At 48.4% G+C, this 27,197-nt stretch overlaps 4 protein-coding genes across 5 annotated transcripts in view; 1 reads left to right on the forward strand and 3 right to left on the reverse strand.

The window, feature by feature from the left end:
• Positions 1-297: 297 nt before the first annotated feature.
• LOC115396913 (transmembrane protein 42-like) lies at positions 298-3,520 on the reverse strand. The gene is made up of 3 exons (XM_030102997.1): positions 3,030-3,520; positions 1,070-1,216; positions 298-856 (listed from the first exon to the last, which is right to left on the reverse strand). Exons 1-3 carry the CDS (start codon positions 3,186-3,188, stop codon positions 716-718), a joined length of 447 nt encoding a protein of 148 aa, XP_029958857.1. The 5' UTR covers positions 3,189-3,520; the 3' UTR covers positions 298-715.
• A 455-nt stretch (positions 3,521-3,975) lies between these two features.
• LOC115396907 (zinc finger and SCAN domain-containing protein 31-like) lies at positions 3,976-7,832 on the reverse strand. Its single transcript, XM_030102985.1, has 2 exons — positions 7,632-7,832; positions 3,976-5,692 (listed from the first exon to the last, which is right to left on the reverse strand). Exons 1-2 carry the CDS (start codon positions 7,801-7,803, stop codon positions 4,944-4,946), a joined length of 921 nt encoding a protein of 306 aa, XP_029958845.1. The 5' UTR covers positions 7,804-7,832; the 3' UTR covers positions 3,976-4,943.
• Positions 7,833-8,745: 913 nt separating this feature from the next.
• kiaa1143 (KIAA1143 ortholog) lies at positions 8,746-10,515 on the forward strand. Of its 2 annotated transcripts, none has more exons than XM_030102695.1 (3): positions 8,746-8,928; positions 9,517-9,652; positions 9,741-10,515. In XM_030102695.1, exons 1-3 carry the CDS (start codon positions 8,815-8,817, stop codon positions 9,962-9,964), a joined length of 474 nt encoding a protein of 157 aa, XP_029958555.1. In that variant the 5' UTR covers positions 8,746-8,814; the 3' UTR covers positions 9,965-10,515. The 2 variants fall into 2 exon arrangements, with proteins under 2 accessions (XP_029958555.1, XP_029958556.1); XM_030102696.1 differs by having other exon boundaries at positions 9,517-9,632; positions 9,739-10,515.
• Positions 10,516-11,218: 703 nt separating this feature from the next.
• Positions 11,219-27,197, reverse strand: part of stt3b (STT3 oligosaccharyltransferase complex catalytic subunit B) — a 53,341-nt gene continuing 37,362 nt past the window's right edge. Inside the window, exons 4-16 of the mRNA XM_030102791.1 lie at positions 25,413-25,478; positions 22,373-22,472; positions 19,126-19,224; positions 18,813-18,959; positions 16,959-17,007; positions 16,372-16,526; positions 14,611-14,822; positions 14,242-14,429; positions 13,813-13,984; positions 13,212-13,385; positions 13,016-13,129; positions 12,697-12,906; positions 11,219-12,592 (exon numbers count right to left, since the gene is read on the reverse strand). Coding sequence (XP_029958651.1) covers positions 12,512-12,592; positions 12,697-12,906; positions 13,016-13,129; positions 13,212-13,385; positions 13,813-13,984; positions 14,242-14,429; positions 14,611-14,822; positions 16,372-16,526; positions 16,959-17,007; positions 18,813-18,959; positions 19,126-19,224; positions 22,373-22,472; positions 25,413-25,478 — 1,767 coding nt within the window. The 3' untranslated portion in view covers positions 11,219-12,511. The remainder of the gene's footprint in view (positions 12,593-12,696; positions 12,907-13,015; positions 13,130-13,211; positions 13,386-13,812; positions 13,985-14,241; positions 14,430-14,610; positions 14,823-16,371; positions 16,527-16,958; positions 17,008-18,812; positions 18,960-19,125; positions 19,225-22,372; positions 22,473-25,412; positions 25,479-27,197) is intronic.

A 27,197-nucleotide genomic window follows, 5' to 3' on the forward strand; every position in this document is an offset into this window, starting at 1 on the left:
TCACCCCACACTATTAAACCTCTGGAGTGACTTCAGAAAACTCAACAATAGATGTGACATATGGGAGAAAATAAGAAACACCAGCTGCATCATGACTTCAGGTCCACATTCTGAAGAAAACAGGACATAATTCACTTTATGCCTGATAAAGACCTCAATAAACTTTATTTATATATCAATTTACAAAAAAACGAAACAGGAGTCAAAGTGCTTCACATGTATAAAAACATTCAAGTCCCACATCCAGCCCTCACACCAACTGTTATACAGATTTTCAATAGAATTTTTCAATTTAGCTTTTTTTTTTTCCTTTGTTTCCCTTTTATTTTTTATTTTTTCAAAAACACAATCTGTCCTTGTATTTTAATCATTTTATTTTCACCATTCTTCCAGGAGTTTTATGTATTTGGTCCATTTCCAGCGGTTTGATCTCTGCCGACTGTTTCACCTCCTGAAGCTGTTTTCATCCGGGACATTAGACCGTTCTGGAAATCAGCGCAGAATGTCGATAAAATGAAAGCTAAGTGTTTATTTGCGAATCGCTCTGAGAACGCTTCAGGGAGCCGCAGAGCTCTGCTGTAGGCGGACTGTGAGCCGCTGTAAACCTCTTCCTCTTTAAAGTGCTGTGGTGAGTCTGCGATGTCTCGGGTGGTCTGAGGAGGGTTCAGGAGGTACCAGGTGGTCTCAGAAGGTTTGTTCCAGTCTGAAACACGCTTCACTCGTCCTTCTCGTGGCCCTGCTGGAGCGTCCGGGCCGTCGACCCGTGAAGCAGCAGCAGTCCACACAGAGTGAGCGAGATGCCGGCCCACCACAGAGCGTCGTGGGTCTCTCCGAACAGCAGCCTGCCCAGCACGGCCTGCACACACACACACACACACACACACACACACACACACACACACACACACACACACACACACACACACACACACACACACACACACACACACACACACACACACACACACACACACACACACACACACACACACACACAGTGTTGAGCTCCTGATCAGACCACCCCCCCACATACACACACACACACACACAGGGCAGCAGTGGTTCTTACAGAGCAGAGGAAGTTGGAGGCCGTGGTGGTGACGGTGGCCCGGGCCGAGGATGAGCAGAGCCGCAGAGCTTTGGCGAACAACGTCCACATGACGGTGTTACAGGCCAGCAGGAGGCCGGCGCACAGCAGGCGCAGGGGCACCTGCAGCTACACACACACACACACACACACACACACACACACACACACACACGATAAGAGCCACTCAGTGTTCAACTTCGTAAAGAAAAGGAAGTGAAGCTCTAACCTATCGGAGTGAACTGAACGGTTCAATCTGGTTTCCATTCATTTAAAGAAAAAACAAACTTTAACCAAAATTTACATTTTTATACAACTTATCCTGTTTATCTTTTATGAATCTGTTTTAAAAGAGATCTGATCTGTCATAAACTGATAACTGTTGAAGTCTGTAAGAGGCAGTGGACACTTGGTCAAGTTATTTCTCCACAGTTGTAAAGATCCTGCTGGAGTTCAGCATGTCTAAATGTCCTATATTCATCTCATTATTGTTGGTTTCAATGTTCCAGGAGTAAGTTTCCAGAAATATTGGGTGATTTTTGTCTCGTTCGTTGTTAAAGGGATACTTCAACATTTTGGCAAATTGGCCCATTTAGCGCAATTCCTTAGTCATTTTGAACAGCATACTTACTGTTTTTGTGAGGGCGAGCTGTTGTTTATTCAGAGGTGAGTCGGGGAAGGTTTTCGGGACGGACACAATGGAAGTGGAAGGTATTTTTGTTCCCCCTCGTCAAACTCATCAAATACACAATCCAACAACCCCAAAACACTTTGGTGGACACGTTATAATCCACACATTCACTACGCTGTGGAACACCAACAAATAATATTGTAGCGTTACGACACTGAAGCAAATACTGGGAACTACTTTTTCTTTTGAAATCACTACGCCCAGACGCCATGTTTAGTAAGTAGTTCCATTTTAGCAATCTTCGCATAAACAACTCAATCTGGTAATTTTGCATTAATATTTCACCGCGTAGTGAATGTGCGGATTATAACGTGTCCACCAAAGTGTTTTGGGGTTGTTGGATTGTGTATTTGATGAGTTTGACGAGGGGAACCAAAAATACCTTCCACTTCCATTGTTTCTGTCCCGAAAACCTTCCCTGACTCACCTCTGAATAAACAACAGCTCGCCCTCACCAAAAAAGTAAGTATGCTGTTCGAAATGACTAAGGAATTGTGCTAAATGGGCCAATTTGACAAAATGTTGAAGTATCGCTTTAACCATACGACAGTAGCTCAGTTGGTAGAGCGGGTCGTCTTATAACCGGAAGCCTCGCTTCCGTCAGTCTGCCCCAGGGCAGCTGTGGCTACAATAGTAGCTTACCACCACCCAGTATGGAGAGAATGGGTTGATGTGATAATGCAGTGTGAAGCGCTTTGGGCTCTGTCATGCAGGGTAAAAAGCGCTATACAAGTGTAGTCCATTTACCATTTACCATACAAGAAAGCTGCTTCCTTGATATAAAACCTGTCTAGTTTTCACTGGTTTTGAAGGAAAATGAAGCCTGTATTGGAACTGACTGAAGCTTCTTTTGCCTGGATCTTAAAAAAAAAAAAAGAAAAAAAAAAAAGGAAAAGAGAAAATGCCCTCGAAATGTCAAAATATTCCTTTTAATAACACCTTCAGGAGAAGAAAATCATTCATCATTTGAAGCAAAGACATTTTTAGTTTCAGACTTTATTATTGGTCTGAGAAAACAGAGGGTCCAAATAGAGAAAGGAAAATTACATTAAACATTGTTCAGATGTATTCCTCACATGTTCACATGAAGCCTGTTGAGTAACTTCTGACAAGACAGTGTCACAGCGTTGGGATAAGCTTCCTGAAAGATACCTCAGAGTTTACAACCATCTAAGAGTAATAATATCGTGTGTGTGTGTGTGTGTGTGTGTGTGTGTGTGTGTGTGTGTGTGTATTTGTGTGTGTGTTCACCCAGTCGCAGACTGACGCCTCTCCTCCTGTGTGTGTGTGCCCCAGGCCGGACTCACACATGTGCGTGATGTAGTTTGCTCCCACGGACAGCTTTGCGCACACGGAGGAGACCGAAGCCACCAAACCCGCAAACAGCGCGTGAACAGAGCCGGAAACCATCGTGGATCTGCGGGACTCACGCACCAGGAACTGAATACCAACGACGACAGCACGGACACGTTTTACTGCTGCACCGCGACCGGACACTGTCACTACTGTTACCGCGGTTACATGGCGTTTTAATTCGAAATGTTTATTCGGAATGAAGTAACTATGATTAAAATTGTTCTCCTTCGTGTTTACCCTGGAAAACGAACGATTAAATCCGCTTTAGCGGTGGGGGCGGCGAAGCGTTCTGATTGGGCGGGAGCGGACGTGACGTTGCTATGTCTGCCGGAAGTAAACAAACCCCGGCTCCGGCGTGTTTTCGCTCTTTCTTTGCCGATTAACGTTGATGCTTACGGCTTAAAGAAGGTCCCGTATTGTTATGCATCCGCCCATCCGCTCTTTTCATCGTATCACTTTCTTCCACTAAGGCTCCCGTTAAATAAATCTCCTTCGGGCTTACAGCGGGCCGCCATCTTGGAATATTGCGTCATCGCGAAGGAACGAGCATGCGCAGAACGACCGGAATATTCTGAAGGGGTTAGGGATTCAGGAAATCTCTGTCATATGGAAATGAGCATAGAAGAGTTAAAATAGTTCAAAGAGAAAGTGAATCCATGAAAAAATAAATAAAACAACAAATTTGCTTGTTAGCACCGTTTATGCAGCGTCACACTTCAAAAAGTTCCTCAAGTATCCCTGTTATTGAGAAATTCACAAAATATTTAATATTCCTGAAATGTGGAGGCGTCCCTCTTACTGTGCAGGTAAGTTTTTTAAAAGTTAAACTTGCTGTTAATTCCTCCAACCAGCAGCCAGGTGAGGGACCACATACAGTTTTCCAACAGATTGCAACTGAACAGCTTTCCTGTAACAGACCGGTCAGTGCTGAATCAGTTAATCATGTAGAATATCAAAAAAGCACAGTTTGACTGATTCAAGTGACTGGAAATGAGCTCATTTGAAACCGGAAGAAGAACACTGACCTCCAAAATTCTGCATCTCAAAAAATTGAGCTGGATAGAATAAAAGAGAGAACAGTTGGGCCAATCACAATACCAGACCATGGACCACTTCCATGTATTAAATACAATAAGACACTAATGAAGGGCATGTGGGCAGGTTGCCGTAAGGGAATTAACAGCCAATTATGGAAACAAAGATTGAGTGTTTTATTACCCCCGCATCATTTCTTCACATGTGACAGATCCTGATTGTACATTATGCTGGAGGAAATGTGGAATAATAGACACCACACACACTTTGGAAGGAAACCGATATGATTCTGGAGGTGGATGTGTTTCTGGTGGGGGTCATACCCTAAGGTCTACAGAATACAGATAAACATTCATGATAAATCCAAAACATTCAGTAACAAATCCCACTGGGCTTTTATCAACATTGTATTTCCATTTCTTAAAGTCCACATCTGCACTTTAATGAGTTTAGAAAAAGCAGTCTTAGTCAAAATAATAATGAAATCTGCTTCATTCTGCAATCAGATGACAGTTTGCCAGCTTGTGTACTTCAACACAAATGGAAACTGAAAGGAATTAAATCCTGTATTTGTTTTTGTGATGAACTTTTCCTGAAGCAGAGTCTCGGCAGAGTTTAAATCAGTAGCGTTTCATTCAAACTGGATGAGTCCTTGTGATGTTTGGAGGGAGTCTGTCATAACTTCTTCCAGGTTTCCGGACTGTTCTCACATGTCCCACACGACCGCGGCTTCTCACCTGTATGACTTCTGATATGGACCGACAAGTTATCCTGTCAATGGAAACTTTCCCCGAACGCTTTGCAAGAATACGGCTTCTCCCTCGTGTGAGTTCTCGTGTGGCGCAACAAAATACTGTGCTGATTGAAACTCTTCCCGCATGTTTTACAACGGTACGGCTTCTCACCTGTGTGAGTTCTGAAATGGACCAACAAATTATCCTGTCGACGGAAACTTTTCCCACAGGTCCTACAAGAGTACGGCCTCTCACTCGAGTGAGTTTTCACATGGACCAACAGCTGCTGGTTATAAGTTTTACCACAGATTTCATGAACCGTTTTCTTCTCAGTGACAGTTCTTGAGTTCTGACATAATTCAGGTTTTTCTGGGACAGTTTCACTACAGTTCTCCATGCGCTCACTATGAAATATGCCGATTTTTTTCTCATGGTGGACTTCATAGTCATGAGAGAGGAGCTGCTCAGTGTCCGGTTTCCTCGAGTAACTCTGCTCTTCAACAGCAGGAACCCGAAAGGAATCACTTTCAAACTGCAGTATGACCCGCGCTCCCTCCTGGTTGGTACCGAGTTCCTCGTGATCCTCAATCTGTGAAGGTTCTGGTTCCTCCTGGTTCTCCTCAAGCTGCAGAAGTCCTGGTTCCTCTGGTTCCCGTTTGATCTGTACAGGTTGTGGTTCTTCTGGTTCCTCTTTGATCTGTGGCGGTTCTGGCTCTCCCTGTTCCAGACAGCAGTCTGTTTCCTGTTGAAAGCGCTGCTCCTCGCTGCAGCCATGGTGCTGCTGGAGCTCTGGAGGGACAAAAACAACAGCACAGGATAAAAGGTTGATTACATTACTTTAACTGGTCAAGTTCTTTTGAACCTTTTGTCCTTCATTAACAGTAATGCGGTGATGACCACACTGATCAACCGTCCGAGGAGCATTTGGTAACAAGGCACAGAGAATAAACTGTTTTATTTTGAAAGTGTACATTTTGATTTCTGACTTTTATTCTTTAAAAATGTTTCACCTCAGGCAGTGCTTTATAACTATGCTTAACTCGTCCTGCATCGTTAAGCCTCATGTTTCCATACATCCTGCCAGTCTGCAGAAAAAATTCTGTTGTTTATAACTGGTCCACTGTGCAAAAACGGTTTGGGACCACAGCTCTAAAACACCTGGAGGTTCAGATCTGGGACCACAGACCATTTCTTGCTTCTCATGCAGGGCTCACAGCCCTCCATGTGCCAGGCACAGGTATGTTTTTATGAAAAATACTGCATTTGTGCTCAGTCGCTCCCAGGTGATTTGAACTGACTCCAAATCGGTGGTGGATTACAGCACTGCACAGACACACCTCTTTATATTAGCTTTTAATGTTCATCATAATTTAAATTAATATTTTATTCATGAAAATACAGCCTTTACCCTCAATAGCCGATCTCAATTGATCAAATAACTCAGAAATCAGCATTAATGCACTAACTTATTTAAATTGGGTGGCCAGTTACACGGTATTTTTTAATTCAGAATTAGTTCATTCAGTATTCATTACTTCGAAATTAAATTATTTTATTAAATGGACTTTCACGACTGGGTTGCGAAGCCTTCTGATTGGACAGGGGGAAGACGTAACTTACTTACGTCTACCGGAAGTAAACAAACCCAGTGCCGACCGTTTCACTCAGAATTAGGTTTAATTTAGAATAAATATTTATTTCATAATTAGGTATTTACACTTTCATTTTAAAGAACAACACATTTTTATTTGGAATTAAAACTCATATAACCGAGAGAGCTCACATCCCCCAGAACGCCACTTTAATTTTGAAACCTCGGACTGGTCATGGAATAATGCAGGTTGCAAGGCTGCAAGGCTGCATGGCTGCATGGCTGCAAGGCTGCATGGCTGCATGGCTGCATGGCTGCATGGCTGCATGGCTGCAAGGCTGCATGGCTTCATGGCTGCATGGCTGCAGGGCTTCATGGCTGCATGGCTGCATGGCTGCATGGCTGCAAGGCTTCATGGCTGCAAGGCTGCAAGGCTTCATGGCTGCATGGCTGCAAGGCTTCATGGCTGCATGGCTGCAAGGCTTCATGGCTGCATGGCTGCAAGGCTTCATGGCTGCATGGCTGCAAGGCTGCATGGCTGCATGGCTGCATGGCTGCATGGCTTCATGGCTGCATGGCTGCAAGGCTGCAGGGCTTCATGGCTGCATGGCTGCATGGCTGCAGGGCTGCAAGGCTGCATGGCTGCATGGCTGCAAGGCTTCATGGCTGCATGGCTGCAAGGCTGCAAGGCTGCATGGCTGCAGGGCTTCATGGCTGCATGGCTGCAGGGCTGCAAGGCTGCATGGCTGCATGGCTGCATGACTTCATGGCTGCAAGGCTGCAAGGCTGCAAGGCTTCATGGCTTCATGGCTTCATGGCTGCATGGCTGCATGGCTGCAAGGCTTCATGGCTGCAAGGCTGCAAGGCTTCATGGCTGCATGGCTGCAAGGCTGCATGGCTGCATGGCTGCATGGCTGCTGGCCTGAGAGTGTTTTAGGGAGTGAAGGCTGGATTGACCACAGGGCTCCGCTCCGTTTCCAACCTCAAACTCAAACCTGTGCAAACAAGTCAAAATCTGAGCTTAAATCCAAGTTTCCCTCCTCTGGAGACACAGATCCTACTGCGATCAAACGCAGACAAGGTGGTGGAGAATCCTCCTGCAGGCAGATTCATGTGTTCACTCAGACTTCTCCATACCTGTTCTGTGTAACTTGACCTGAGGTTTCAAGATGATTTCCAGGAATCTGTGCTGTCGGTCAATCTCCTCCTCGTACTGAACGATAGTTTGCTGGAACACGGTGAAGATTTCTCCAGCAGCAGCGGCCAGTCTCTGGTTGATAAACTCTCTCAAAGCCTGAACTGAAGTCATTGTTGCTGCAGGAGAAGAAATGTTTCCTCTGAGGGACACAAAGACACCGCACCTCCTTCTCCTTCCTTTCCTGTCCGGCCGGCTGTACACACCGCACGCTTCTTCTATCGCCTCAGTTTAATGGCGGCTGTCAACTGCTTTGTGGTGCATTACCGCCCCCTGCTGGACTGGAGTGGGATTCAAAGTTCACGACCTCCCTATATTTTGAAAGAATGAATGCATTTCTCTCTGGGATTGAAAAAAAAAATTCTATTTTATTTTACACTTACAACGATTAAGACTTTTGGTAATTTATCTATGGGATTTTTGAGAGGACATTTGATTTTCAAAGTACAGAGTGCAATGAAATAATTCCATGTGTTTTAAATTACGTCATTTGTATTTAAATAGAACTGAATTATAATTAAGTTTAAATGAGGGAAAATGTGTTTTTTAGGACAATGTTCAACCAGTATTTTGTTTTGTATTAGTTCTGCAATTTGTGCTTTTTGTTGTTCTGTTTGTATTGTTAATTAAAAAAACAAAAAATGAAATGAAATGAAATTAAATTTAATTTAATTAAAGCCGCGCGCGGCGTGCTTCACTCTTGCAAATATGTGGGCTACTTATTTAATTAAACCAGTGTAAATAAATTTGTAGCGTAGGCCAATGCGTGAACACGCAGACACGTACTTAAAATATGTGGCTGCAATACATATTTTTATACGTAACACGTAGTGTAACAGCGATGGCTGATAAAATAAAATAAAATAAAATAAAATAAAATAAAATAAAATAAAATAAAATAAAATAAATACAATGTGGGGAAAAGGGTGTCTTTTTAAATTTCTTCAATCAGGCAACACGAGCCAGGAAATCCACCAATCAGCGCGGATGTAGCAGTCACATGACTCGTGTGTCAGCCCTCCACCAATCATAGCGACTGCAGCAGTCACGTGACTCAGTAGGTCGAAGCAGCGCTCAGATAAAATCCTGATTTGTTGTATGTTTATGTCTTTGTTTGTCTGAGTTATGAATAAAAATAAGGCGAGCGGAGTGTCGTGGGTGAAACCAGCGGAACCGTCCTTCCTCAAGAAGTTTAAGAACGACGTGGGATTCAAAGAAGGCCCCAATGTTGACACGAAGGTAACAGTTTGAAGCATGTTAGCATGTGAGCTAGCAGGGCTGCTAACAGCGCCGCCGCAGCAGCTTCCTCTCAAAACACTCCTCAAACTGTCTGATCTGCTGGATTCCCGGGAGAGATTTAACAGTTATTACAGGATTATGAACTGAACGAGGATGTTTGAGTCGGCGCTGCCGCCTCATCCGGGTCCTTGGTGTGTCTGATTAAGAGAAAACGGAATGTTTTCTCTAAAAATGGATGGTTTTTCTGCCTCCATCCTCACTGCAGGAGTGACAGCTGGCACCTCTACTCTGTTTGTGTCTGTAGAGGACGTTGTAAACGTTCTCCTTAATTTTATATATATATATATATATATATATATATATATATATATATATATATATATATATATATATATATATATATATATATAAAATTAAGGAGATGTATATGTATATATGTATGGATTTTTAAAAATGTATTTTGTGTTTTATTTCCTTTATTTTTGACATTTTGAATATTCCATCTTCATTTTCCTTTTTAGGAAAATTTTATTTATTTTATTGTATGTCAGTTCTGACTGAATATTAATTAGTCATTGTGTCTCTCAGAGACAGCTCATGCCGTCTGTGGACGACGACAGCGGCAGCGACCGCGAGGACGAGCTCCCTCAGGTGGTGGTGCTGAAGGAGGGAGACCTGACCGAGGAGGAGGTCAAGAAGATGAAGGAGACGAAGGAGGAGAAAGGTGTGGGGGTGTGTGTGTGTGTGTGTGTGTGTGGGTGTGGGTGTGTGTGTGGAGCTCCTCAGTCTCACGCTCTCTGTCCGGCCTGCAGGTGACGAAGCTCCTCCAGACGGGAAAATCCTCTTCAAGAAACCAGCCAAGCGCTCCTCGTCCGACAAATTCCAGGGCATCACGGCCAGCTCCAGCAAGAAGAAGAGGAGCGAGGGAGGGGAGAAGAAAGAGGAGAAGGTGGAGGAGGAAGAAGGGAAGGCCGGGAAGAAGGTGAAGAACACCAGCCTGCTGTCGTTCGGAGATGAGGAAGAGGAGGACGACTGAGACTCAGCCTGAGGCGCTGCGGCAGCTCTTTCCACCATCCACACATGAAACGTCTTCCCTTCCTGCTGCTGTGAGGCTGCTGCTGCGCTCAGTGACCAGCAGGGGGCAGCACAGACTGCCTTCAGCACCTTCTCCATCCTGCAGAAACCCTTCATTACAGCTGGAACAGGAAGATGGATCTGAGTCCGGGATGGTTTGAAGTGACCCCCCCCCCCCCTCCTCCACACACTGATCAGGAGACCAGAGCTGAAACCTGATCCTTTAGTTAGAACTTCTTCAGATGTTGATATTTATTTATTTGAAGAAGAGGTTTCAGCAAAAATTCAAGAAAATTTAAAAGTAACTGTACAACTCCACCCAGCTGTTTTTAAGTGTGTGTGTGTGTGTGTGGACACACTCTTCATTCAGCGCCGTGCTGGATGTTTGAATGTTTCGTGGCTTCGACAGCGGAGCTCCAACACTTCATGGAGAAAAAAAAAAAGATGCATTTTTATCAATGCAGCTGTAAAACGATGTGACTTTGTGTTGTTTGATAAATGAAACATTAAATATGATCAGAATGAAAACTGTTTTCACTTCCGCTGAAATGAGCCTCAAGTCCCGTTTCTGTCCAGTTTTTTCTTAAATATATTTTATAGGTAAATTTGCAACAAATGTTAAGACTTCAGTAAAAATGTTCACTTTCTGAAAGGAAGGATTCATAATGTTCCTCAGGTTCACATCAGTCCAATGATGGGAAAAACACAGAATCCGTGGCTCCAGAATGTTATGAAAGACTTTAGGAGCCAAACATCAGTCCAGAGAGGAGCCAAAGGCGTCACCGGATCTTTTTTTAACAATGAGTAGAAATTACTAAAGGAGAAGAGATGTCAACACTTCCTGAAGTCCAACAGCCCACGTGACAGTCTAAACTAGAACCAGGTCTGAAAAAATACACAAAGATGAACTCTGTACTCCAGCAAGCCCCGAAAAAGATAAAAGTCAAACACCTGAATGTAGTCCAGCTGGTTTTAACGAATTGAAAGAGTTCAGAAAAGTGAGAACATTGAGAATGAATGAGAGTCTGATCAAGATCACCGATCCAGATCTAGAAAAACATTCAGCTTGATCCAAAGTAAGAAGTCCAGAGCAGTCCCTCGATCCGGATCAGAGTCCCAAAACCCAGAAGTCACGTGTTTCACTCTTCCAGGTGGACTGAAGAGGATCCGGCTGATCAGACCTCAGAGGGAAACCAGAGACGAGACGAACAGCCGCTTTATCTCAACCTCTTTATTCAAAAAGGCAAGTTTTATCCTCACACCTGCATCCAGATCATTACAATTGATGGAAGAACCTTTGACTTGGAAAACAAAACCGAAAGAAAAAAAACCCAACCCCATAAAATCCTGCATCACGTCAAATAAATACAGCTGGAAACGGTTCTCTGTTTAAGGCCGACGCCGACGCTCCGCCCGTCAGATCGGCGGTTCTCACGTCTCCACACAGGAAAAAGAAAGAGGCGGAGCCAACGTTTGGCCTGGAGATTAGAGAAGCGGGGCTGAGCGAGGCGGACGCTGTGTGTGTGTGTGTGTGTGTGTGTGTGTGTGTGTTGGGAGGGATCAGTGTCATCATTCCGGCTACATTCACTGACTGCAATCCCGCTCCAAGCCAGCAGGTGGTGCAGTGAGTTCTCTCCCGCTCAGCTGCCCCCCTGTGGACAGGTGCGGTATTACACTCCCACTGGCGCTAGCGCTCTGTTAGCATTAGCTAGCTCGTCCAGCTGGATGATCACAGGTCACACTTTGAGATTAAAGACAAAGTATCGTGAATAAAGCCCTAAAAACACTCAAAGAACCAACGATAAAACCAAAACGCTGAGAAAGAGGTCAAGATGATGTAAACGTACAATTTATAAAAATTGAGAAAAAAAACAGGAATTCTGCTTCAATGTTTAAAAAAAAGGAGGAGGATTTAGAACGTAGTTCTGTTATTCACTAAATCTCGTCTTTATTCTGAAAATCTCACAAAACCCCAGATCTGAGCCTTTTTCCGAGACGCTGCGACGGCCGTGTTGTTGCCGCTGGTAACCATGGAAACCGGTGCATCGTGGGACATGAAGCCCCCAGTGTGAGCGAAGCATGGGGGCAGCGGGGGGAAGCAGGACGTAGGAGGAGGAGGAGGAGAGTCGGGTCTGAGTGGCTGTTTCCTGTGTGGACCTAAACCTGAACCCCCCCAATGAAAAGACCCCGCCCCCAAGAAGAAAAAAAAACAAAAAAACAAAACACCTTCAAGTACAAAAGAAAAGCAGGTCAAAGTCACAGTTCCTCGGGTTCCAACCCGCCATGGTAGCAGAGCCTCCCGGACCCCCCCTCCCCGGTGGGCTCTGAGGGGTGAGGGGGGGCCGAGGACCCGGCGGGTCCACAGACCCTCCGCTGTTCTTCATTCATCTCTGATTGGTGGATTTCATTGTGTAAGGTTTGAAGCTCCCTCCAGTCCACAGTCTCCCCTCACCGGGGGAGGGGGGGTGGGGGAGGGGAGGGGGGTCTCGGTGTTTGTGGGGGGGTCTTCCTATAAAGATTTCTTGGTCAGTTTCTTGCCTTTTTTCAGTGACAGCTTGTTCTTGACGTATCCGCGCTTCCTCTTGGCGGTCTGCGGGGAAACAGTCCGTGTGAGAGCGGAACTCGAACCGGAACCGGAACTGGACCACAGAGCCCCGAGAGCAGCTAGCTAGCTAGCCGCCGATGCTAACCAACCTTTTTGGAGGTGTACTTCTGCCTGGCGGCGTCGGTGCTGCGCAGCCTGTGCTCCAGCCGGTCCCGGTTGTCCAGCTTCTTGACCTTGTAGATGCGGACCAGCCAGTGCTCCGAGGTGAACGCCTCCTCCAGGTGCTTCAGCCGGATGTCCTTGTTCCCGATCTCCGCATTCCGCGTCCGGTCGAAGCCGGGCGGCGTCCGGAAGTCCAGCTGAGCATGTCACACACACACACACACACACACACAAACGCGCACACACACAGTGAGGCAGTGGGTCGGGTGTCTGGTGGGACGGCGCTGCGGCAGAGCGGAACCGAACCTGCATCTCTCCGAAGCGGTAGTAAGACATCTTGTACATAAGGCAGTTGAGCAGGGTGGGGGATCCGGCCTTGTCCACCCGGAACTCTCCCTGCGGGGTGAAGTAGTCGCTTTCCTGCAACCGCAGAACATCACAGCCAATCAGAGCGGGTTCCAGCGGGTTCCAGCCGGGAGGCGCGAGGAGGACGGCGTCTCACCCTGATGTCCCTGGGGTGCTCGCCCTCCGCGATGCGCACCATCCACAGGAACTTGTTGATGTCGTCCCCGGAGTAGCCGATGACCCCCCCGAAGATGATGAGGACGTAGTCCACGTCCAGAGACCGCATGATCTCGTACGCCGCCGTCTCATTGGACGACATGGCTTTGCCCACCTGCAGAGAGAGAGAGAGAGAGAGAGAGAGAGAGAGAGACACACACACACACACACACACACACACACACACGCACGCACGCACGCACGCACACACACACGGTTTTGTTTTTTAAATCTCAGAGTTCTTCTGAAACACCAGCAGCAGAATTTCTATTATTATCAGTAAATATGAGTTTAGACACGGTGCCTGGTTGCCGTGGAAACCAGAGGGAAAAGGAGGATGCGTCCCAACAGAGGGTCTCCGTTTCCATGACAACCGAGAGTTTAACATGTGAAGCCTGATCCACGAGAGTGACACACTTTAAGGTCAAAGGTCGTGATAGTCCTGAATGACGGATTCATGATCGGAGAGTCGGATGTGGAATGACGTGAATGAATGAATGAATGCATGAATGTGCTGAAACCGGCGGCGGCGGGACTGGTACCAGCGCGATGTGGCTGTTGTTCCAGGTGTTGTTGTCCACCAGCGTGGTCCGGTTGGCCATCCCGGCGATCTGGTAGCCGTAGTCCCACCACGACATGACGCGGGCGTGCTCGTCCGTGTTCTGCCTCAGCCAGTAGTACGCCTCCCGGAAGTCATCCAGGATGTTCCTGGAGCTGAGGAGGAGGAGGAGGAGGAGGAGGAAGAGGAGGCACAGCCACAGGAAACACTTTTATAGAGATTTTGAGGAAGTCAAGGGGAATCATGCTGGGAAAAATCAGTTTTCTGTTTATTCGCCTATCGCCCGTCTTGTTAATTAATTTGGAGAAGACCGAAAAGGAGTTCAGTGAGGCTACGACGATATTCAGGACGAGACTTTCCTGACGCGTAAATTCAAAACTGTCCCATCATGTCACTGAGACTGGAGACTTACCCGTCGTGGTTGTAGGAGGCCAGCACCACGCTGGGGCTGGAGTAGGCGTTGCTGGTGACCCAGGTGCAGTGCACGGCGAACATCATGAGCAGCATGAGCATCAGCATGGTGACGATGGACTTGATGTTGGGGCCCAGGCCCTCCTCGGCCTTCTCCTGCTCCGACACGTGTTTCCTGACCTTCCCGGCCTGGTGGGGGCAGGGGGCGGGGTTTCAAAAGGTTAGCCAAACTGCAACTAAACCCAACCGGTCTCATTTCTTATGACGGTTGAGACGAATGGACACCGTCATATTTCTTTCTCAAGCCTTCTGAGCTTTGAGACCTTCTAGAAATGACCTCTTCACACCGATACAGCGTTAATCTGCAGACCTTGTCGTAGAGGTTGCCGGCGTTCTTCCTGTCGTCCTCGTCGCTGCTGTCCTCGGCGGGCGGGCTCTGCCTCTTCAGGTCGTCGCCCAGGTAGTGCTCGAAGACGCTGGAGAAGGCCACGGCGGACAGCATGCACACCACCGGCGTCAGCGTCAGCATCAGGCGCACCATGACGCCCGCGAAGTACACTGCGCTGATGGCGTACAGGGCCACTGCAGAGAGGGGGCAGGGGTCAGAGGTCACCAGGACGCCGTCATCGGAGCTTAATGAGCTGCTGATGTGAAACCATTTAGTTCATCCACTGCTGTCCGAACACATTAAGGCTGCTGTTCGTCTGTTTCATCCCTCCTGCAGTATCAAGTACACTGCAGCAGGTCAGAAAAGAAAGTTATCCTGCAGGAAGAGAAGGGCAACCAGAATGTGGAACGCTGGCTTAGTGCACGGTGTTTTCAAACCAAGAGAGATCAGACGGCTCTGCTCTGAAGGCCTCATCCAGAAACAAGTCTGGTTCACCTCCAGACAGACTCATTTAGGTCAAATTAGGCAGAAAGAGAGAAATTTGATGAAACAATGCTAACAGCTAACAGCTGAAGAGGACGGGGGGATGTACCGGTACGCACTCGGCCACCCAGTGGTACCATCACTCAGTCATTCAACAGAACAGTCTGAAGTCTCAGTTCATTCAGCCGTCCAGTCATTACATCGAACAGTCAGGAAGCTTTCATTAGGCCGACCAGAGGTTCCTCCACTGGTGAGCCATGCAGCAGCGACTTGCTGAGCGCTGGCGACTACGGTCACTCACGTAGCATTCATTCAGCTGACCAGCTGTCACGCACTAATCAGTTCTACGTGGGACTTTGTTCCGTCGGTGCCAGCATGTGTCTGGCTGACCAATGGCGAGTTTAAATCCTTCATAAGGGAGCTGCCCAATGGAGACTCCATCAGTCAAGCAGACTGCAACAGAAACAGTGTGGCTGACCTGTGGAAATCCTGTCCTAGCACATAAAATCCGTTTGGTCGGAACTGAATCTGGTCCCGAGTGAACACAAGGCTGACCTGTGGAGTCTCCAGTCAGTCTACTTGGCTGATCAGTGGAGGGTTAGGGTTAGTCCGCCTTTCTCCAGGCGGACTACATTTCAGTTTGAGGGATCAGTGAGTGGCACGTCCCTTCTAAAGGACAAAGAGAAGGAGCAGGACACTGAGAAAAGGAAGGAGCGCTTTCAGGATCCTCCAGTTCTCCTTTGTGTGAAACAATGAAATTCTTGGAGCTGGAAAAAGCTGCCAGGACAGAAGCCGTCAGGAGCCGGGCTGCTTCACACGCTGAAGTGTTACTGATATCAGAGGGAAGAAAGAGAAACATCTCTGAGGCAAAAACACATGAATATGGATGGCGGCTGATCGCTTGACACGAGCTGCACAAACCAGATCGCCGAAGCGCCGGAGAATCGCAGCGACACTCCAACAATCAAATCAGAAAAAGCCCATCTAAAAACAAACAGCCCCCGTTTCTCCCTGTTAGCAGCAGAAGCTCTCAGTAAACACACACCGACAGCCGAGTGGCATCGAACACACGGCAGAATCCTAATGCAGAGCCAGGAAACCGAGAACCGCAAACTGGAGACGGTCAAGCTTTTTAAATCATTGTGGCTGTTAAGAAAAACAAAAAGTCTTTATAGGTAAACACATAAACGACCTGTTTCTCTAAAAACGTCTCGATTGCGGCTGCATTCCATCTGACTGCAGCATTGGCCGCCTCCTTACCGAAGACCCGCTCGTCGTTGATGTTCTTGATGCAGAACCAGAGGCCTGCTGGGAAGGTGCAGACCAGGATGTGAAGGTCGAAGAAGAAGGACACCCAGGTGGTGGGCTGGTGCTCGGACACCGAGGCGATGATGGGGATGTGGATCTTGGCGTAGCTGCAGAGGAGAGGGAGGCAGAGGCGTCAGCGGCGCCGAACCGCCGGACGAAGACCGTAAAGAGAATCAGTACACTTCCTGAGCTCAGGATAAGATTTGCTCCTTGTTCTCCGTTTGATGTTTCCTGTCGGATCTGGCGCGCCGGCTGGAAAAACCAAACACTTTTTATGTAACCTGCGAGGAACTTTCACCCCAAAGCGCCGCGGATAATCTTTGATATTTTATTTAACACGAGCTCCGAGTCAGAAGGAAGCTGAATGAATTAAAAGTTGAAGGTGGAATGAAAACTTGCTGAATGAAGCACTTCAGCTCTGGAATCGCTGCCGTCGCAGCATTTGGGAAAAGCTGCGTTTTGAGCGCCGCTGTCCCGCGAACAGACAGAAACCCAGCGAGGGTCCTCCGTCTCCTCCGGAGGCGGCGGCCGGCACTCACCCCGTGTCCCACAGCGAGTAGAAGCGTCCGCTCCACGGAGCGATGTAGCCTGGAGGAGGAGAAACACAAAGCACAGCTCCAGTCAGACCGGCCGCCACGGCGGCGGCGTGCGTCCCCCGCCACGCCTCGCTGGCAGCTGTAATTGCTTCGCATGGCTCCTGCGGCATGTATTGATCAGACAATTACGCAGTAATATGCTGGGATGCGGTGATAAATGAGAAGACAAGGCCTAATCAGAGCCGTTAGAGAGCCAGCAGGTGGGCCATTCACACACAGCTAGTGTGTGTGTGTGTGTGTGTGTGTGTGTGTGTGTGTGTGTGTGTGTGTGTGTGTGTGGTTTATTATCATCACCATCAAGCACCGCACTACATTTAGCATCTCAATGGCCTCGCGCTGAAGGTTCAATTTGCTCACACACACTCGTCACGGGGGTAAATAACCCGGCGGTGTGTGAGCCTCAGGCCGTTAGCGCACAGCTGATCTCCATCGGCTCCAACAAGCAGAAGCACAATCCATTACATCTCTGTAATCTAGCTGTTTGTTATAACGGAGCGAGTCGAACTGGCAGGACGCGGGGAAAAACATGTTGTTAGCATGAAACCGGCTGCGACAAAACATTCATTCATGTACAATAACACAGAGTCCGATAACAGTCAGCAGGAAACCGTCTGGCACAGTGAACACCAACAACCTCAAGAGATCTAAACTTCCCTCATTATTACACTGAATCATTATTATTAAATCCTGACTTCAGGTTGTATGTCATATATTTGACTGTGGCTCGGCTGGTTGGTTGCCACTCAATCAATTCCTCATCCCCCTGTCCACAAATCGAAGTGTCCTTGAGCAAGACCCTGAACCTCAGGCTGCTCTGCTGGAGGTGGTTCACACCAATTCACAGTGTTTACGAATGAAGTACGAATTAAGGTAATAGAATATAATAAATCCCCATATCGGCACTCGGTACTGGCAAGCAGCTGAAGGTCAATTCTCATACTTAAATACTGCATCCCTAATATCTGTTATTTCTCATGAGTCTCAGACAACAATAGTAAAATAAAACATTTTATCTTTATAAGACTAGAAAAAAAAGAGAAAATGTATAAATGAGTTTCTGTACATTATAAAAATAACAGCAAAACATTTTCCTGTGGTTGATTTGATGAAAGGTTCAAAGGTCACACTTTGACTTCAAGGTGACCTGCTCAGGCCTGGTTTGAGGAGCAGCTGGTTTAGAGACTGGTTGAGACGCTTCACCGAGCTGCAGCTAAGAAACGCTTCAAGAGAGATCAAACAGGAAAACAGAACAATCTGATTAAACTTAGTTTGGTTCGACTTCCTGTTTCACCTGCGTGTAGAGTCACAGTGCCACCTAGTGGCCAAAGGGGGAGGACAAACCTGACACACAGCTCTGTACCCGCCTCCCTGATTCCCTCCAGCTGACTCCATCAGTTCGACAGGTGTTTCTGTTATGTCGGCTGACGTCGGCGCGGTCGGGCCTCCTGACTGAAATGTGGCGTAGCTCTGCCGCGAGGCGAACGCCGACAGCTTCACCAATAAGTGGAGGGATATTTCTTGGCGGCGTGTCGGGGCGGAGTGATGGAGAGCCTGGCGCCTGCTGCCGGCTCTTCTTTATGGGGCTGACCTGCCGGTTGGCTTTGATTTTATGGCCGATGGCGGCTCGCCGTCTGACAGCGCCGAGGCTCCATCACGGAAAGTGCCACTGCTACAACCTTTGTTCAGTCGTTTCCGCGTCGATCTCTTCTCGGCGTCCATTACTCAGAGGGGCAACGCGGCGGCCGACAGGACGGCGCTCCCCCCTCCGTCCAGCCGACAGCTCCTCTCGCTGCTCACCTGTGTACGTCAGGTAGATGACGGAGAGGAAGACCACCCCGGCCGCCAGAGACACGCCCAGGAAGAACAGGGTCTGGAACTCCTGCCGGGTCAGCCGGTCCTTCAGGTACTGCAGGAAGGCGTAGACCTGCAGCAGCACGAACACACCTGCAGGGCGGAGGCAGCATCAAGCAGTGAGGATGCAGCTTCCGGGTAATCACATTCACATGTTCAGTGACCCTGTCGTGGAGGAACAGCAGGAGGAAACTCTGATCCATGTCAAGAGACTGAGAGGAGAGAAGATAGAAATCATGAAGGTATCCGGAACTCTGACCTGCTGCCGCCATGTGCTCGCTCGTCCTGATTGGCTGGAAGCCCACGAAGGGAATCTGCATGGACAGGACCAGGCCGATAATGTAGAAGGTGCTGTAGGCTGCAGGAGGAAGAACACGGCGGGTTCAGCAGGTTAGTGTGGTTTTTAGTATCTGTCTCCTGATGTGCAGCACTGCTGGATGTTTTCCACCCTGGAGGACGCTCCAGCGTTCGTCTGGTGGCTTCAGCATCAGTGTTGAGCTCCTTAGCATTCATGAGGTAAGTTTAATGTTTGTCTGCACTGCGACGGCCCTTCAGGACGGCAGCAGGAGCCCACCTGGGGTGTGTGTGTGAGTGTGTGCGAGATGAATCATGCTTAGAAATGGACAGTCACACCTCTGGTTTGATTTCCTGAGCCTTCACAGAGGCACAACAGAGGTGGAGCAAATCCAATGATAGGAAAAATCACCAACTGTCTGTTAAATTAGCTTCAACTTTGCGATTCCAGCAGCGATTCACATAATCTCAGAGTCCTTGACGTGGTCCGCGAGAACAAAGCTCTTCTCGAGTCCAAATCATGACTGACAGTGGAGGAGCGGGTCTGAATCATTCACACAGCTGGGAGTCGGCGGCTTCCTGTGAACACGCCAGCAAAACCTGAGAACCCATTCAAGGGAGCGCCCGGAGAAGAAACCAACAGCGGGCTTCAGCTTCCAGACGAGCTGCGGGAGAGAAGTCCACACTTCACACCAGACTCATTCTAAATGGGTCTGATGGACTCCGTCTCCACGCTGTAACTGTGGCGTAATGAGCGACAGCTCGTCGCTTCTGGAAGCCAGTTTGAGTTTGGAGGAAGAAGTAAAAAGCAGGTCAGCACTTCTTCTCAGCAGAGGTTTCAAATTTACAGTCCATCATCAGATCTGAAGCACCGCCGTCTGACTTCTGACGCATTAAACCACAAAATTCCACTAATTTACTGTTGGCCGCTTAACGAACGGATGACGATAATTTGCTCGTAATCCTGCAATAAAAGCCGGCAGGTCCGCCAAGCTCATCTGTAAGGATGGAATCCTCGCCGGACCGCACCGCGGGGATCCGGGGAGTTGAGCCTGTGCTTGTTTTAATAACTTCTGTGACGGAGGCTCGGAGAGACGACGGTACAAGGATCCTGAGAAAACGTGAGGGAACCTGCAGACGAGACGAGTGAGCGTCGACACAGCGGCCGCTCCGAGGACCAGGCGGGGAAAACCTCCAGCAGAGTTCCCTCTGTGTGTGTGTGTGTGTGTGTGTGTGTGTGTGTGTGTGTGTGTGTGTGTGTGTGTGTGTGTGTGTGTGTGTGTGTGTGTGTGTGTGTGAGTGTGAAAATGGGTAAATGGGACTATTATTCAGTGGACAACTGATCAGTCAAATGTATTTGTAAACCATCTCATGTATTCCTACGGAGTGGCATCTTCTGCTCCCAACATCCTCGTCTCCATGACGACCAGGCACCAAACTTTCACAAAAGGCCGCTGGGTGAACGTTTGGTGGTGTTTAACTTTTATTTCCATGAAAAGCGCCATCTCAACCAGGAGATCATGGAAAAGTGTTGATCAAAAGGTATTGAGCTTCTTCAGGTGACAGATTAACCACGGAGGCAAAAAGCCAGTTTGCAAACGGAGCGTCTCAACTTTCCCCCTTTCCACCAGCTCAGGGACGAGCAGATTGGATTGTAGAGCCCGGTCAGGTGAATGGATTCCATCTTAAAGCCCTCTGTGTATGAAGAGATGAGCGGTGAAAGGGATGCAGGAATATGGAATAGAGACAGCTGTTAATAATTGAGGAAGATGTTATTTTTGTGGAATTTCTAATCATAGCACAAACCCCAGTGTTTGGCTCTCCTACATGTCCTGTTCTCGGCGAGCACGGCCCAGAAAGTCAGAGCAACAAATAAATAAATAGCATGCTGTGAGAGGACCGCAGAGCTCACTGAATGTTCCCATCAGAAACGGTGAAATGTGTGATTTAGTCCATTTTAAAAGACGTTAAAATGTCCAGTTCCAAACAGAACCAGCCGTCTGAAGGCATGTTGTTACATGGCCAGTTTTCCCTCAACATTTTTACACACTGGTGCACCAAAAAGTGATGTTATGTGACTTATGATGTGGATTCCAACAACAGGAATTCTTTCTGTTCTTCTTGAACAGCATGTTTCGGCTGTATGTGACACGCAGAGGTCTGGATCTTAAACTGAGCCGAGCTGAGTGTGTGTGGCGTGGTTCTATTAAGGCGTTCCAGCAGGCGGAACACGGTACCTGCTGGCTGCCCCGGGCCGAGCCGGGGAGGGGGGGGGGAGGGGGGGGGGGGGGGGGGGGGGGGGGGGTCCATCTATCAAGGTCCCAGCTCGGCCACGGAGGACGCCGGGCCGATAATGAAACTTGAAGTGGATTTGATTAGACTGGTTCTGCTTTAGGGAGCGAGGAGCCAGGTAGGCCCGGAGGTGAGCAGCTATTACCTCTCTGAACTGACTCCATTACCGAGGGGGAGCCGGAGGGGCGCGCCCGCCGGAGGACGCCGCCCAGGGAGGAAGCCCCGCGCTCAATTATTCATGTTGCCAATAATCCAGCTGGAGGGAGCGGCGCCCACCAGCCGCCTCGCAGCACCGCCTCTCTTTGATTCCACACTCGGCTGCTTCACCAGATGCGTCCATCTCTTCTGCTTCTTCCTCTCTTCCACGCCGCCCCCTCTCCCCCTCCCCCTCCCCCCCCCAGGATTACGAGCCGCTGCAGCATGTCTGGGCGATTGATTTGGATGTGGAACAACGGCCCGGTGATGTGGCATTAGCGGGGAGCAGCGAGCCGGGGTCAGGACATGAATATGATCAGCCAGGCGAGTTCAGAGAGCGCAGCGAGGCGAGTGCTTTGAAGGGAAGACGGCTTTCATCCCCCCACCCCCCCCACCCCTCCCCGTCCTGCCTCTACTTCCTCCATATCACGGAGCCCTCCTGCCTCTCTCTGGGGGATCATGGGTAAACCGATCGGCCGCTAATGGACGGGGTTAATCGCCACAAACAGTTTTGATCATATCTGGGATGCAGGAAGAAGAGCGAGGAGCCACGAGGCATCTGGACGCGAATTCTGCTCCCGTTTAGCATTCCACACTCAGCCATGAAAGTCAGAGCAAACGGCTGTAAACCGCTGTGTCATCTGCGTATCAAAGCCTGTGTGAATGAAGAGTGTGTGTGTGTGTGTGTGTGTGTGTGTGTGTGTGTGTGTGTGTGTGTTTCTCACCTATGTAGACCCTCCGGCTGAAGCGCTGCATGAGCAGCAGTACGAACACGTGCAGAGGGATGAGGTTGATGATGAACACGTAGCCCCCCCAAGCAGAAACCTGCAAAAACCACAAACTCAGTGAGACACACACCGTGCTGATCGCCCCCCTACAGAGTCCTGCAACTGTTACACACATGTTCACACACCCACAGGCAAGAGGAGATCGGCTGTCTCATGACCCACAGATTACCGGCCAGGCTTCTTGAGAGGAGTTAAGAAACCAGGTGAACAGACATGTTGTCTGGTACTGAGGTACTGACGTGACTTAAACTCGTTTTATTTTATATACCACCTCTGCCCAGTGGCGACCGGGTAGGAAGCAGTGTAGAGGTCACAAAAAATAGTTTTCAATCCGAGATTTTTTTTTTAATAATAAGGTTTCGGTTTTAAAACTTCATGTCAGGCTCCAACCCAGAGCTGAGCACCAAGCCGCTCCGGCTGGAAGCACCAGCATGCTTCACTTCGGCGCTGTAAATGATCAGCGCTAACTTTGATCAGCCTGCAGACTCGGTTTCCAGCGGGGTCGAACCAAAGCGCAGCGGCAACATTCAGATCCAGATTGGAAGCTGGCGGACGGGCAAAGGTTGTGTTGACACTATATTTCCCACGATTGCTGGTTTTTTGAAGAAATAATGAAAAAATCTCCGGGCTGTCCGTCATTCTGATGGATTAGGAGGCTGATTTGTAGAAAGGGGGATGCTGACAGCGCAGTGGAGAGGAGAGGCCACAGCAGCAGCTCCTCCCAGTGACTGACTGGAATCAGGAAACAGATTCAGTCTGCAGCGTCCCACTGAAACTGGCTTCAGCTTCCACAGCCTCGTCCCAACTCACACCACAAGCCGTGGACAAACTAACACGCTTTCTTCTCTCAATCAAACATCCTTAAAACTGGCCTGACTCTCTCATGACTTCACATGGCTGCTGGAAACACGCTGGAATTAGCACAAAGCTAATTTCCGTCCGTCATGGACATCATTTTCAAACTGTTGACAAATAAATGTCAAACTTCTCAAAAACAAAAACTCCAAAGCAGTTTATTTTCACTTTTAACTGTTGGCGTGTAAACGGGTCCTCAGACTCACGCTCTTCATTTCCCCCTGGGTCATGCCGATCTGCAGCAGAACACGGCGGCATTAAGGCATTAATAACCCCCATAACGCCCCCGGGTGCCGGACTGCAGCAGCACGAGCAGCGGAGGTTAATCATCAGCAGGAAGAGCTAAATGCAGCGGAAGAATTTCCCCGGGGGGATTAATAAAGTACACTTTCTTCTTTTTTACTGTCAAAACATCAAATGCAGAAAGCGTCTCATGTTCTGCGGCTGGCCAGCCTTCCCTGGTAATGAGCGGCGTCTGATCGCTGCTGGACCTGCAGCAGATATTCGATTTGAGAACCGGGCTCCAAATCCCAGCGGGCCGGTTTCTGAACCGGTGGCTGTGTTTTCTTTCTTATTGAAAACACACGCTTCGGTAATGAGACGGGCTGCGATGGGAGGAGGGGGGGTACAGCCCACCTGAGAGCCGGGAAATCATTAAGAGATCCACATTAAGACAGTCAGATTACATCCTGGCTCTGCGAGGACTCAAAGACAAGCGCATGCGATCGTCCTGCGGAGGCTGAAAAGCAGGATCAGTGAAACCTCCAGCAGGTGTGATCAATAACTCATTGTTATCTCGTCACGTAGCGTCTCTGTAAAAGTGTCTGTATGAAAGGCGGTGAGAGGAGGTCTTGTTCCGTCTTGTGTCGCCCGGAGCTGGAAACTGCCGGAAAACTGGAGCCAGCGTTACCCAGAGTGAACTTCAGTAAACTGTAATTACAAGGTGAAATAATACAGAGCAGCTCCACTTTGCAAGACATCCTCTTTTTACTTTCTGGAGTGAAGTGATTGATGGAGAGGAAACGATGAGAACCAGCGATTCTGGAGATCACAGCCTAAAAACACGTCACGCTCGTGTTCAGTGGGCCACGGGCCAAGAAGGAAAACAGCAACAGCAACGTCTTTTCAGTCCTCACCGCTGACAGTTCACACTGTTCCAGCTAATTGAGCATAAATGGCTGCAGGGAGGAAGAGGATGAGGTTCTGTGCAGCGAGGCGGCGTGACCAAAACTACAACGCCAGCTGACCTGAGGTCTTCGGCCTTGTTTATGAGAGTTTTTCACATTAAAAGAGTTTTGCTACGCCTTGCTCGTAGGACCCTCAGATCTGGATCCATAACAATGAAGGAGTCCCTGTCAGGAAGGAAACGCCGCCTCCTGCTGGAGCCGTTTGATCTTTGTGATCTGGCGTGTTCGTCTCCATCAGGACACGGCCCGCTGCGCTCAGGAAGGGATGGACGTGGAATCCATACTCAGGTAGGCTGTGGGGTTCAAACCAGACTGTGTGCCAGGAAAACCTTCCCTTCAGCGCCTGACCATAAAAATCACCCACATTCCTCTATGTGTTCCTACTTTGGAGCTTTCTTCCATCTGCGTCTAAAATATTAGGAAAAACTAAATTAGAGTGATAAAATAAAGAAGCTACCAGAAGGAATTGTACTTCTTTAATGCTCTGATTCTCCTCAATGTCTTTCATTTCTACCACTAGTTGATTAGCCTGGTGAACTACGCTTGACTGGACTTCCTGTGGTTCTTCATTCTCCTTTTGAACTAATGGCTGAATATTACTGAATGTACAACTGATCATTAAACTACACTGTGAGATAAAGGCTGCGATCCGCTTGGACCACTGCTCTGGAAAAGCCTCCACTCTCACAATATTCCACACTGGGGGACTTCTTTGTTTGTAAATGGGACGATGCTACAGTGAAGGTATTCCATAGAAACATCCTCATCAGCCAAAATCCTGAAATATTTTTGGGTTTTCTTTTAAACACAAAAGTGTTTCACTTACCTTAAAGTACAGAAACATCCTGAGTAAACACCGAGTTTATTTACATGAATGGCGTCAGAAAGGTTAAACTGAAACCAACGTGTGTGTGTGCGTGTGTGTGTGTGCTCACCATGTAGAAGTAGGAGAGGCAGCATCCGATGGCCCAGAAGACGGATCCGGTCTTCACCGACTTCACCTGCAGTTCACACAGGAGAGCATTAACCACCCCGGCTGTAATCCACCTCAGCAGCTTCCATTAGGCTCAGCTGACCCCCCTCCCCCCACACCCCCCAGGACTCTGCTCTGTTGCCGCTTGCCCGACATATCTTTGAATTATTCATCGTGTTTCCCCTCCGTAATGACCCGAGCCTGTCCTACACGTCTCCGCCTTCCCCGGCGTTAGCGGCGGCGGCTGCGGCTGCTAACGAGAGCGTGACGGGGCTAACCGGCCCCGACTTGACGGAGCGAGGGGGTGGGGGGAGAACAAGTTGGAGGGATAAAAGATAACGGACACAATGAAAGTGGAGGCAGCTTGAATGAGCAGGCTGTAAAGGGAGGGCCGTGCGTTCACCGGAGACCATGATTAGCTTGTTCTGGACGCGTCAGGCCTCGGGTGTGATTTATCCAGGGTGCAATTATTTAGCTAATGCTTGAAGTCAGACCCGGTCGAACTGTTCCCTGCATATCTCAACCGCCAATTAGCATGGACTTCAGGGGCTCAACACCGTGTTGGCGCAGCGCTCCATTAAAAAAATAAATCAATGCTTTGCCGGATGCGTGTGAAGCACCGGGGACCGGTGTCACCCACGATCTGAAGACGCAGGAAGACGCTTAAATTAGAGGTTCAAGGAGAAACTACACCGTCAGTCATGAGTACAATTAAGTATTCCCGAGGTAAATTCATGGAGTGAATATGTCAAAAAAATACAGAAAATAAAAAAAACAAACACCACATGCTCGTCAAAACAGTTCTTTTAAATCGAGGCGACGCTGGAGAACAGCAGCTCAAGCTGTGAATCATCTTCTGGATTGGCTTCAGGTTTCAAGAGCTACAAGTGCTTGACGAGGATCCTTTACCGCAGTTTGGGAGTTTGAAAAGACTGTCAGGTGAGGACCTAAAGCTGGGGTGTCAAACATAAGGCAATGGGCCAAAACCGGCCCACAAGAGGCTCCAATCTGGCCACGCCACAGTGCAAAGCAAAAAAAATTTCCAAGAAAACGATGCCTTATTCTTTCCTTTCACAAGTTTCTGAGATCTGAGCTGAGATATCGAGATGCTGTCAGAAAAGGTGTTCAGCGTTCGCTCCACCAGGGGGCGCTGCTCTGGAGGAGGTGGTAAACTACAGGGAGCACTAACCCTGGGACTGGAACAGAGGCACCGTCGGTGAGGCTGTTTAAACACTTCCAGGTGTCATGTTTTCATTTATTATTCACTTCTCATCTAATCCCTACTCCCACTGCCACACTGAGCTAGAATCTGTCAGCTTCCAGGATAAACACCGGCGAGATGGACACAGTGGGGGGGGTGGGGGCTTTGAGCTGATATGAAAGCTGACTGAACTTCTAATTGAGCCTTCAGGGAGCTCTATAGATCCGGACATGATGACAATGCACAGCTCAATATCAGAGAGGCAATCATGGCCAATCAAGTTAAAATCATAAGCTTCAGTCTGGGTCTGACAGGGTTTGGCTTCACTGTAATGTTTTAGCAATGGACAATTTTCTTAGCGTTTTCTCATGTTGACATGGAAAATCCAACGTTTGGAGCTTCTGTAGCGAAGTGTACGTTCAGTAACATTTACTACACTGTCATCTGCATACGAGGAGACATTTCCTACATTCAGCAGACACTGAGTGAACCCACACCATGAAGAAAGTGTTCTTATAATGAAACCACACGTTTTCAGAAACGAAT

Source organism: Salarias fasciatus, chromosome 11 (assembly GCF_902148845.1).
Source record: "Salarias fasciatus chromosome 11, fSalaFa1.1, whole genome shotgun sequence".
Lineage (NCBI taxonomy): Eukaryota > Metazoa > Chordata > Actinopteri > Blenniiformes > Blenniidae > Salarias > Salarias fasciatus.